Consider the following 12,656-nt stretch of genomic DNA (forward strand, 5'->3'; position numbering starts at 1 on the left):
ACAAGACACAGTTCTTTGGTCTGGTGCTTACAGCAGCCTATCAAACATTCTTGGTTTTGTAAGTATCCTCTCCCATCTCACAACTTCTTCATATTAGCATGTCAGGTATGTTTGATTATTCTGCAAAACACGCTGCAACAGCAGACAGTAAACCAGTTATGTATCCATGTTTAGTTCTGATCATGTTCATGGAAAATCCAAAGTCCTTAGAGACCTTCTGATGTCAGTCAGTGGATTAACTTTTCAACCCTCCACATTCACATGAAGCACACAAGCAAGCAGGCTACAATAACACTTGTATGGCAGCTGTTCGTCTACACAAGCCCTCTGTTAAAGGCAAGTGTATCACAAGCTTTAGCTAGCAGTTAGCAACCATATCTTTCCTGTACTGTGAAAGCTCCTTTCTACCTCCTCAGCTGATTGGTCTGTTGGGGGAGCAGCTGAACATTAAGACCAGAAAAGCCCTCACATTGACATTCTGAAAAGCTGCAAGTCATCAGTGGTTTGAATTTGAACCCTATCACGAAAGAATCCCAAAAGTTCATAGTTCACCAGACCACAGGCTGGATTTACTGGCACGTTTGCCATGACATATAACATGCATTGATAAAAAAAATTAATGGTGTACCAAAGACAAAAAGAAGTGGGGATTTAATTAGACTCTCAGTTGAGGTAAGCTGGATGTCGACTCCTCACTTCAGATTCAGGAGGAAAAGCATCAGTACTGTTATGGGGCTTAACTCACTGATAGATAAATAAATATCAGGTGATCATAGCAATGTAAACACATTCACGTCTTCCTCCTCTTAGTGTCTCCTCTTCCTCAGTGTGCAGGAGAGGGCTGGAAGTGGTAATGAAGCAAATAAATTGATGTTCAAGTTCTTTCAGACGGGATGAAGATGCTCAGGTCAGTTATCTGGTCGGCATCCTCATTCGTCCCTCCCCCCCTCCACCATCCTATACCGCTGCCTGCAGGAGGAGGGCAGGGCCACTGGCCACGAGAACACGAGGGGAACCGTCGTCTGAACGTTCCTCTCTAGGAAATTGAAGACTGGGTTCCACCACGTCCTTGACAGGTAATTATTCGGAGCTTGACGCAGCGACTGCACAAGAATAGACAAAAATGAATAACAAATTAACCAGTGAGTTAGTTTTCGAAACAGATGTTCTGTGATGCTGCTTTCAGCCATTATGTTCCGTTATGCCTCCTCTCTTTCTTGCAGTGGGACAGCCTTGTGTCCCAACGCTGTGTCCTTCTGTGTCGAGTACACGTTTGGGCAAAGTTCAATGAGCATTTCTCATTTGCACAACAGTAAATGCTGAAGAACATGTTTAAAGGAATTCAACTTGCCCATTTTAACTACTCCTGTCCCCAAAATCATTAACAGTTAATCTGGTTTATGTGGAGAACCAAGTCTCAACTCAAGGCAAATTTACAAGGAACATGCAGTGCAAGCACATTGAACACTGTCCTGCCTGTGTGCCTGTGTGCGTGCGTGTGTGTGTGTGTGTGTGTGCACGCTCCTACATGTGTGTTGGCCATGGTGTGGTACCACCAGAAGGTCCTGGTGGTGGCAAAGTATCCAACCACTACATCAATGCTGTAGTGCTCATGAGCGATCAGGATGCAGATGACTCCTGAGGCGCTGAGCAGCCAGCAGAGCCAGTGGTACCACCACATCCATCGAGCGGAGTCTGAACACATGCGAGACATCACACACAAAGCACAGCAGTGCATCACACACTGAAGCATCCAACATTCATTTCAAGGTTTCTTGCTTTAAAATGATCTCATTGAACGACTCATAGTTGAGTAAAAACAATACGATAACACAAGGCAATTATCACTAACATTGGCATCATCCTTTATTTACTCCTGTATTGCCTTGCGCTCCAATAATGTCTCTGAATTGCCTTGTTGCTAAACGGTGCTCATAAACGTGCCTTGGCTAAAAAAGGGAAAAGTTACGTCTTACGAGAATGAGGACTAAAGAAAAAGTAGTGTTATTATGAGAGTCAAGAATTTTATCTCTGACATTATTGTGAAAATCTCTAAGTATTTTTCAAAAGTTAATAACTAAGCATCATAACTAATAAAGAAGCTATTACAAATGAAACAGCAGCAGTGAGTTCAGACTGAATGATGCTGATGTGCACTCACATTCCTTGATGAAGAGGTAGGACAGCGTCAACATGACGGTGTGACCACTGTACAGGAAGTCACCACACATCAGGTGAGAGCCGGTCAGAGACAAACCTGAACAAGAGCAGCCGAGTTAAAACTGGATAATAACTTTACAAACGCTGCCCTCTGCAGGCACAAAGCAGCAACTACAGAAGCAGATCGGCTGAGAAGAGGAGTTTTCAGTTTTCATGCTGGAAGGCGACTGCAAGGCAGACACAAAGGTGAACCTACAAAAATCTCCAGTGAATACCACCAATGTGTGTTCTCAGTTTTCTGATTCATTTTAACTTTAAGAATACTAACTTTGATTTAGAGCGGTCAAAATGTGGTAATTTTGACAAAAACAACTCATCAAAAGAATGAACATGAGACATGACCGTGAGCAAAAATCCTCACCAAGCCAGCGTCCAACAGGTGTTCAGACTGAGTCTACCTGTGACGGATTAACCAGCTCGATCACCTTTAACGTTTACGTCTGTTCACTGATTCACTCATCCACCAACATCTACTGGAACTGAAACATTTTTAAATGCCTCTCATGGCAAATATTTACATGTGATAAATTTAGATGCATTAATCACAATCTGTTCATTAGATTAATGATTTGTAGACAGCAGCACTGCTAAGCTATCTACTATTATGCTAAGCTAGCTACCTTTAGCAGGAGTTCAGCAGGTTTTTTTCTTCATCTGTTCTCCACCATGAACTGATGATTATTTAAAGATGTCAATTCATCCTCCAGCCGCCAAAAACACTTTCACCCTGCGGACACCTTACATAAAGCTGCATTTTCACCTGTCTTAAGTTCTGTGTTTGCAGAAGGTGGCAGAGGCTTTAACTGTGACATGTATAAAACGCTTAAACAGTAAAAGCATCCTCACTGCGTACGAATCTACTGCATGTGTTCAGTTTGTTCTGTCCTTTTTTCCCATTTGCTTCCATCTCACAGGATTTAGATTTTCTCTCATTATTCTGTGCCAACGCAGCAAGGTCAAAGTATTTTTTTTAATGACTTGGATTAATTTGTTAATTCTTTATGCACATTTCATTTCCCAACATGGAGGTCCTTGTGTTGTTCTGGAGCCATAACACAAAAATCTGGTGGAGAATTTCTGAAGCCATCATTTTCTGTTGGTCTAAAGATCACATTTAACCAAAACTTTTAGTCTAAAAGGACACACCTTCCATGTTTTTAACATGAGCAAAGTCACCTCAGTGTACTCAATGGTCCTGACAGTCAATCAGACAGCAGGACTTTTGGTTTTCACGTGTGTTTTAAAACAGTTCAAAGCTTGGGTATTACCTCCTCCTGAGATCAGCCTCACAATCCTCCAGATTTTGCCCGTCGAGTCGTTGTACAGCTGCAACAAACAAGAGAACACTTACTGACGACGAGGTGATTCTGGATGTACAGTAAATGTAAGTATAAAGTAAGTACATGTACCTTTGGTGCGCAGACCATGTGTTTTCCGGGCACGGGCAGGGTGGTGATGTACATGGTGATGCAGCGGTACATGTAGAGAGTGCCGATCAGGAAGAAGCAGCGACGAGCCACGATGGCTCTGAGGAGAAGGAAGTTCACTTCAATCGAACGTGACAAACCAAGATTTTCTAATCCACCTGTGAGCTCTTCAGATGTCCTGTTACCTTCAGGACGCCTGGCACTCAGGTGTATCAAGTTCCTTCTGTTGCCTTTATTTAGTACTAAAACAGGTAATGCTCTGGTTAATCCTAATTTAATGAAACTAAACTCGATTAATCAACTGACAGAAAATGAATCTGCAGTGATTCATCGATCAATCGTTCCTTATTTATCATCACTCTCTTCCAGTCAGGATTTGCTGCTTTTCTCTGTTCTCTGTACGATACTGACACTTCGTGGTTTTGGTCAAGCAGAACATGTGATCTGAAGGCGTCACCTCAGTTTGTATTTCCTGACCTGTTACAGAGCAAACGATTCACTGATTAAGAGGAAACAGAAAAAACACAGCAGCTTTCTGCACTGAATATCTCTACTGATCATACTTGTGTTTGAGGAAGAGCCACTGGATGAGCCAGAGTCCAACCAGGATCAGCCCATTGACCTCGGTCACGGTGAAGGCCCAGGGCACTCGGTCCACATAGTCGAAGAATTTGTCGGGCAGCGGTGGGCTCACCGACTTGTCCGGCACCCTCTCGTGGACTATGGTGATGACAACGGTGGTGAAGACGAGGTTGAATAGGGCGTAGAGGAAGGCCACGCCTGTCTTCCACCACTCCTTGGGCAGGCGGTTGGCGTGCTCCTCCGGCACAGCAATCTTCACGTAGTTGCAGTGTTTCCTCAGTCCGCTGCTCAGGGAGTGGATCAGCTGGTTCTGTTTCAACAGGCTGCTCAGTTTGCTGCCCTCCTGCTGTCTTTTGCTGTCATGTGCATCAGCGGGGGGTGGTGGCGAGGAGGAGGTGAGGCCGGTTGGGTTACCATTAGCGACCCTCGGATTAGGGGGATCCATTGTGATCACGTTAACTTCCACATGGGACTGGACATCATCAGTGTAATGGATCAATTCTGACGCTGCCATTGATTGGCCTGTTGTTTTTCTTTAATGATTCTTTGACCAATGAGGAAGAGTTTCCTTGCTTTGCCAACCAATCAACCGTCTTTTAAAGTGTCAGCTGCTTCTCTGGTTCAGACGTGATCAATAATCCAGCATCAGTGATCTATAGCAGGTATCAGTACTCCAAGTCCTGGATCACTGACTGGTCTGGCTCTGATCACAGATCAATATCAGGCGTTACACTGGTGAAGTCACACAGCAGGCAGGTGATTGGTCGATCAGATCAAACCTGAAAAAACACAACAAACACATGTTTAGCTTCCAGAAAACAGCTGAGATCTTTCATAAGTTCCTGTTTCTGCCCGTTTCTGCTTTTCATTCTGCTGCACTGGAATTTATCTGAGCTTAAATCAACTGTTTCAAAAGGAACTGGGTTTAAATAAATTTTATTACATCAACTTTTTAAAAAAAAAAATAAACTGTTTATCTAAATCAGACCAAGAAAGATTTAAATCAATTCTCTGCAGACCTCTGACCAACAGACCTCAGGCTGTTAAACTGAGACTAAGACTGTCAGTCGGTTTAACAATCACACCTCTGCCACCCTGACCCTGAACACTGGCATCCCACAGGGCTGTGTGCTGAGCCCCCTCCTCTACTCCCACGACTGCGTGCCTGTGCACGGCTCCAATTCCATTATCGCGTTCACAGACAACACCACAGTGATAACAACGATTAGTCAGCCTACAGGGATGAGGTTCAGCAGCTGGTGATGTGGTGCGCCAACAACAACCTGACCTTCAACACCAAGAAGACCGAGGGGCTCATCGTGGACTACAAGGAAACCAAAGGCTGCAGTCACACCCCCATTCACATCAACGGGGCAGAGCTCGAACGTGTCTCAAGCTTCAAGTTCCTGGGCGCCCACATCTCCGAGGACCTCTCCTGGACCCTCAACTCCTCCACCCTGATAAAGAAGGCTCTACTTCCTGAGGAGACTGAAGAAAGTTAACCTGGCTCGTCAGATCCTAGTTCACTTCTACCGCTGCACCATCAACAGCATCCTGACTAACTGCATGTCAGTATGGTACGGCAGCTGCACAGACTCCAAGCAGAAGGCCCTGCAACGGGTGGCGAAAACCACCCAGTACATCACCGGTGCTTAGCACACCGCCATGGAGGACCTCCAGCGCAAGCAGTGTCTAAGAAGGGCACGCAGCATCATCCCCAGAGCTGTTACCCCGCTGAACTCTGTCCACCACCACCCTCCCATTGACAATGACACCCCGTCTTACGACCTCGTGGCCCTCACTCAGGACCCAAGAGACTACAACAAAGAAGAACATTACAACTCAGCTCATGTCATACTGCACATATCACTTTATATTTTATATACACTGTATACCTCATCTGTTCACGTACACTTTTTTTACTGCACTGCCACTTGCTACCTGTTGCACATGTCACTTGTTAACATACCATTGTTGGTAGGTGGGTTAGTCACCTGCCACACACACACACACACACGCACACACGCACACACGCACACACGCACACACGCGCACACGCGCACACACGCGCACACACACACACACACAGGCTGAATCTATGTAACCTGAGAGAGGCACTCCCTGTAAAACAGACACACCCGCCAACATGCACGCGCGCACACGCACGCACGCACACACACACACTTCCTGTTAAAGCAAAACAAGTCCGACGGCATCGACATCCTCATCATCAAACAGGCAAACAGGAGGAAGATGACCTGAATCTTCCTCACCCGCCAGCTGACATCACCTTTAAACTGAAATCATGTGACGAGTGAAAGAACAAAAAATTGAGCTCAGAAGTGATAAAAACAGCTTCAGCACACTGATTTTCAGGCTTTCACACCTCAAACCAGAGTTCAATAAGTTCAGTTTCTAATGAACGTTCACAACCTGAAAGTGAACGAAACGAAATCAAAGAGCTGCAGCTTCCTGCACGTCACCGTCTAACGCCACACTGCAAACAATAGCGATACTATCAAACAACTTGAAACACCATCAAACAATAACTTTTTTTTCAGCCAACTTGTCTGCTAACAAGATAAAATAAGACTTTATTGATGCCACTCTGGGGAAATTAAGTCATTACAGCCAGCAAGTACTACAAAGAGCAAACACGGTAGCACCAAAGGGTCAAGATAAAAAGCTTTAGAGGATTTACTGTGTACATTTGTACAGATAATAAAAATCCTACTGCCATGAATTGAACCTACTTCAGGTTAGCGAGCTAACGCTAATTAGCTGTGGCACTCACACTGATTTCTCTGTTAAAGGTTAATTTGTCTGCAGTCACTTTGCTGTTTTGTCTTGTTTAACTGACATTTTGTTGACTTTTTGAGTGGAAATAAATGAACAAACTTGTTAGAATACAATTAAAGTTAAAAAGATAAAAATGCTAAGTAAAACATGGATGTTGAGACTGAAACCAGACAGTTAATGATGCTTTATTACATTCTGACATAGATCCTGAGTTAAATATTCTCATCTCAACATCTCATTTTCTGTGTAACCTCACAATTTTCTGGTACCAACTGAAACGTGTCTTCAAGTGGACATTGAATTCTTGCATTTATTATTTAATTACTATGATTTAAATCAAAAATGTCATTTATTTGGACAAAGTTCTTGTTATGTAAAGAATAATTGGCAAACTAAATGAAAATGATCATTAGCTGCAGGGTCATATTGACAGCTCTGAAATATCAAAAAGTAGCCAGCGCTAGTTTAAAGTCAATAAATCTGGTGATATCGTTTTCTTCAGGTATGAATCACAGCTGATTGATCTTCACTAAAGCTCATCAGTGAGCCTCACTGTTCTTCATCACCATGAACACAAAGGTAGCTTGTTCTGACACACACACACACACACACACACACACACACACACACACACACACACACACACACACACACACACACACACACACACACACACACACACACACACACACACACACACACACTCTACAGCATTAAACGTGGATTCATCCGCCGCTGAAACTAGTCCCAAGCACTCTACTTCCTCCTGATGGTCTGATTAAAACTACAGCGAGGAAACCAATGAGCTGAGAGCTGAGAGCCAGAGACAGGAAGTCAGACAGCACTGAGAGACGGACCGACATGTTGTCGGTTTGAGACCCTGGTTTCTTATCCAGTGCACGTGTGTGTCAGAGAAATGTGATCTTTGGGAAAAGAAAAGCTGCAGCTTGAGGTAAACGGAGTTGTGCGTCACCTCCTCTGCCGGCCGCCTCTCCAACAACCGTCCACACAAATGCGCCAACAGACGCGAGTTAAGATGTTAAACCTGCGACACGTCGAAGGAAGGACACTTTGTGTCCATCAGGAAACGAGACGAAGCTCATCAAGCAGGATTATTCTAACGAGACGCTGCAAGAAAGTCAGCACTTTCACGATCGAATGTCCAACACGGACACACAACAAAGAATGAAATCTCACTTTAAAGACTCTAAACAAGTTTATCTTTTTAGTTTTTTTTTTCATAAAACAACAGAAAACACAAACCCTCAACAACATGCAGCCTGTGAATGAAAACCAGTGATTCCAGTCATGTGTTGGAGCTCGTATGTCTGTATCTGGACTGTTCGGCACCACAGAACTGAGGTCATTTTGCTGTATTTGAAAACCGACTTGACAATAAACCTGTTTGAGATTTTGGTCCATGTTAAAAAATCCAGCTGGAAGCAGAATCTTTTAAAGGTCAGTGCTTTAGTGTCCACTGACATCCTTCGGTCAGCTGTCCTCTGCCTGCTTCCTGTCTGTCACCGAACAACACCGACATTAACTCTAATCAAGTTACGACCATGTGAAGTCAATTTCCTCCTCATTACCACTGATTGGCCAGCTGGAGACGGACGGCGAGGACACAGCTGACTGTCCACTATTCTTCTTCAGCCATTCATTCAGATTGTTTTAGTTTAGTTTTCACTATCAGACAACAGTTAAAAATCTTCATTGTACTTTCCCAAAACTCATGTTGTCGCCTTCAGATTTTTTGCTTTGTCCAACCCAAAAAAAACTGAAATTCAATGCACAACCATATAAAAGCGAGAAAAGTATAGTATCTGAATAGTTAACCAGTTTTCTGTTTAATCACTAACAGATATTATATAGATAAACAGAAAAGCACTTCACAAGAAGAAGCAACTTCTGACTTGAACCACATGAATGGTTTCCAGTGGTTTTAGGAAATTGATTAAACAATCACTTAACTGAGGAGCACATCGCTTCAGCACTAAGAGACACTTCTTTGAACGTTATAGATGTAAGAAAAGTCCTGAATCCGATTGATTGATGACGTCTCAGCCCCAAAAGCGACACGAAGGCCTGAAATCAAACGCCTGAAGTCTGGACGTTTCCGTCAAACTGAATTAAAGACGTTTTCACGGACCTTTGCTTCACAAACCGTCTCGAAGGTTCCGCTCCGCGAACACGAACGCCTCAAAAGTTTGTACACGTCCTCCATGTTGCCACAGGTAGGTCGACGGAAGAAGGGGAGCCCCTGAACACACCTGTCCGAAGGTGTGCGCCTCGTTTCTGCCTCTTTCTTCGTGTCAAACACAAAAAAAACAGCTCGACAAATTTTCTGTGACCGGAGAAGAAACAACTCACCGCTCAAACGGCTCATTTTCACTCATTCCGCTCCAGACTCTTCACCTCTTCGTCTCCTCACTCGCCTCCTTCTCCTCCTCCTCCCCCTCCTCCCCTGTCAGCGCGGCGGAGGCTCCGCGTGACCGCGCGCGCGGGCGCGGGAGGAGCCCGCCCGCCATCCTCGCGCCTCCCGGGTATGACACGCCCAACGGTTCACAAATCGGCCGCTGTTGTCGCGTTGGTAAACTGAGCCGCCGCTTCCGGCCACGCGCCCTGCTGGCTCACCTCCAGACTCCCTAAAAGCCGAATCATGTGGAGGATAATTCACAGAAGAAGAACTACATTTCACTTAAACTGTACTTCAAGTAGAAAAGTACTTGAAATGGAGGTTAAAATTATAGAAATGTACTCACGATCATCGGCGGCCTGTCAGGACTACTTCCTGTAAAAACGCCTCTGAGAAACCCCTCCCCCTGCCTGAACACCTGGCGTCTCACCTGGGGCCAGGACCTTGCGTCCTGCACAGTGCTTCTACCTGAGGTAGAGTTTCATTTATGACAAAAAGGGAAAAGAAAAAAACATAAGCAAACTTTGGATTCAGACAAATCCCGCTTGCACCAAAGCTGCTTGATAAGTGATGTTATATTTAACACTTGTTTTCCACCAGAGAAGAAAACCACCCTGATGCACATACGAACATCAGTTTTGTTGCTTCTGACATGTTTAGAGACACATTAGAGACGACCCAGTGACCGCAGAGGAAGTCCAACACAGGTTTGATGTGCGGCAGTGGTTGTAGTACTGGCTTCTTCCATCAGAGGGGGCTGATTGTTCACTGGAAAACCCTAAATACTACACTACTACACTCAATAAAAACGTGCAGGGATGGAAAGAAGACAGTGTTTTCAGTATACTGCAGGGTGCACAGTGTCAGCAGCACAGCGTGTATTCATTACAGGATGAACAGAGTACTTCATGTTCCTGCTGCGTGCTATGAGTTACAGTTAAAGAGGCAGATCCTGAACTGTATGAAGTGTCTGAAAATAAAGAAGAAGAAGAAAGCAGGACTGAACAGTTTTCACTGGAGGACAGAGCTTGTATTTCATTACATCTTGTTTAGTTTTGGTCAAATTAATGTTCAATTCGACCCAGATCGTACAGTCTTGTCTGGGATTTCAAGGGGGAGGTGTTTGACCTTTGACCTCCAGCCAGCTGGAGATGGAAACAGACAGCTGACAGAGTGTTTGTCTCAGCTGAAGACGGACTCTGAGCTTTCTTTCTCTGACCGGTAGACCGACAACATCGTCCAGCATGAACAACGCCGACAACCTGTTTCCTCCCAGGTACAAGCCTGTGTGTGTGTGTGTGTGTGTGTGTGTGTGTGTGTGTGTGTGTGTGTGTGTGTGTGTGTGTGTGTGTGTGTGTGTGTGTGTGTGTGTTGTCTTGCTGTGTGTCTTAAGTTCAAAGACAGACAATGTGAAGGTTTCACGTCCTCACAGAGGACATTTAAAGGTTGAGTTGTCTCAGGATGTTTGGCATTTTTGGCTTTAGTCTTAAGCTGTTTTTCAGAGTTTTAAAAGCATATTTTCCTTCTTTCATCAGAAAGTGGAAAGCAGTCAAGAAAATGTCTCTTTCTTTGTTTCCTTTGGTTTGTTGAAGGTGCTCTATTCTCTTTAAATGGTGTTGTTGTTGTTGTTGTTGTCTGTGTGTTGTCTTGAGGTACATCTACTCAAGTTCTGTACTTCAGTATATTTGAGGTCATTGTATTTTACTGCTACTCGTCTTCATAATGCTGCATTTTCACTTTGGTAATATCTGAATTCAGGACTTCCACTTCTAACACAGTATTTTTCATTTTGACATTTCTGCTTTCACTGAAGTAGAAGCCAAAGTAAAAGTACTTCTTCCAGCGCCTGGTTCATGTTTAGCAGCTCGTCCTATTTATAGCAGGAGGTTTGGCTGCAGCTGTTGCGTCTCTCTACATGTCTGTGGTTCGACAGCTGCTGCACGTGTGTCAGTGCGTCTGTAGTGATCACACTGTGAGGACATGAAGCTACCGTTTGGGGACAGAAGGACGGTCCCCACAAGCCAAGACGTCTAATGTAGGGTACAGGCTTTAGGTTTTTGATAAAGGTTTGGAGTTCATGGTTGTTGGTCAGTATGGTCGTAAGTTTCAGGCTTCATGTGGACAAATGATGAAACTTAAATCACAGGGACCCTCATTATGAGGACAGTACAGTTAAACAGTATACGAGTACATCCATCCATCCATTTTCTATGCCGCTTATCCCTTTCGGAGCCTATTTCAGCTGTCAACAGGCGGGGTACACCCTGGACCGGTCGCCAGCCGATCGCAGGGCTATACGAGTACAGCAAAGTATAATTAACACAGTGAAATGCATTTGCAAAATATTTGGTCCTAAAAGTTGGTCATATAGTGACTCACCAAGTTAGTTGGTGAAGCACTGTCGCTGGTATGCTAACTGCTAATAAACTAACCAGTGACAAACTCTGTCCATCAAATGTCTTTCTGTTTGTCTCTGCACTGGACCGTTCACTCACGCCCACACTTTGTCCTCATTTTATGCATCATTTCAATCAATAAAGAGATTTTGAAGAAAAGAAGATGTTTCTAAGGTAGCTAACCTGCTAATGGTCGCTAACAGGACAACAGCTACAGACTCCTGTCTCCTGACTGTGTGTGAACCAGGTCTCTGCTTTCTCAGATGGCTTCCTCCAAGGTTTAGCACAAGTTTCATCATTCCCACACGTGATTGTGCCTGAAGGCCTGATGGCTGAATTGTACTTTCTGTGTCAGTTGGCTGCAGAGGTCCAGGAGGAAAGGTGTCCCCACCAGGACCATGTGACCGTGTTTGCTTCTTATGGTATTGCAGTTAAAATTCAACTGCTTCAACAAGTCACCGAGGAGCAGACAATATCTTAACAGTTAAAGTGTTTCAGGGGGATTTTCCCTTCAAAAATGACCTCGTGAAGAAGACAAGTGTGTTACTGTCAGTCGAGTGCGTTTGTGTATGGAAATGTTACGCAGTCGCTTTCTGTTCACCATTATGCAAATAGACTGGTCTCAGGAAGCCTGCGTGTGTGTGTGCGTGTGTGTGTGTGTGCAGTACTTTGATGGCACAATATATGTACGTTCCCCCATCACAGATAACATCTATCAAAACCCCAGTGACGCTGTCTTCAGGCTTTCATGTCTCATTCATGTGGTGAACCTCTAGACTCTCGTCTGTCGTCCTGTTTTACTCTGAAATACAGCTC

The 12,656-nt window shown here is 44.4% G+C and overlaps 2 protein-coding genes across 2 annotated transcripts in view; one reads left to right on the plus strand and one right to left on the minus strand.

Moving 5' to 3' along the window:
* Positions 1 to 782: 782 nt before the first annotated feature.
* Positions 783 to 4,834, minus strand: LOC139351226 (phosphatidylcholine:ceramide cholinephosphotransferase 2-like). Its single transcript, XM_070993024.1, has 6 exons — positions 4,211 to 4,834; positions 3,630 to 3,747; positions 3,489 to 3,546; positions 2,162 to 2,257; positions 1,529 to 1,695; positions 783 to 1,103 (listed from the first exon to the last, which is right to left on the minus strand). Exons 1-6 carry the CDS (start codon positions 4,741 to 4,743, stop codon positions 930 to 932), a joined length of 1,146 nt encoding a protein of 381 aa, XP_070849125.1. The 5' UTR covers positions 4,744 to 4,834; the 3' UTR covers positions 783 to 929.
* Positions 4,835 to 10,632: 5,798 nt separating this feature from the next.
* Positions 10,633 to 12,656, plus strand: part of LOC139351229 (aminoacyl tRNA synthase complex-interacting multifunctional protein 1-like) — a 5,926-nt gene continuing 3,902 nt past the window's right edge. The window contains exon 1 of the mRNA XM_070993028.1: positions 10,633 to 10,720. Within this exon, the coding sequence (XP_070849129.1) occupies positions 10,689 to 10,720 (32 nt within the window). The 5' untranslated portion in view covers positions 10,633 to 10,688. The remainder of the gene's footprint in view (positions 10,721 to 12,656) is intronic.

The sequence above is a fragment of the Chaetodon trifascialis genome, chromosome 23, assembly GCF_039877785.1.
Source record: "Chaetodon trifascialis isolate fChaTrf1 chromosome 23, fChaTrf1.hap1, whole genome shotgun sequence".
Lineage (NCBI taxonomy): Eukaryota > Metazoa > Chordata > Actinopteri > Chaetodontiformes > Chaetodontidae > Chaetodon > Chaetodon trifascialis.

Excerpts from the sequence above, each read along its gene's own strand:
- LOC139351226 (XM_070993024.1), bottom strand. The coding sequence starts at position 4,743 with ATGGCAGCGTCAGAATTGATCCATTACACTGATGATGTCCAGTCCCAT. Across the intron at positions 3,748-4,210 it reads TGGCTCTTCCTCAAACACAA|AGCCATCGTGGCTCGTCGCT; the intron begins GTATGATCAGTA and ends CCTTCTCCTCAG. Across the intron at positions 2,258-3,488 it reads GAGGCTGATCTCAGGAGGAG|GTTTGTCTCTGACCGGCTCT; the intron begins GTAATACCCAAG and ends GCTCTTGTTCAG.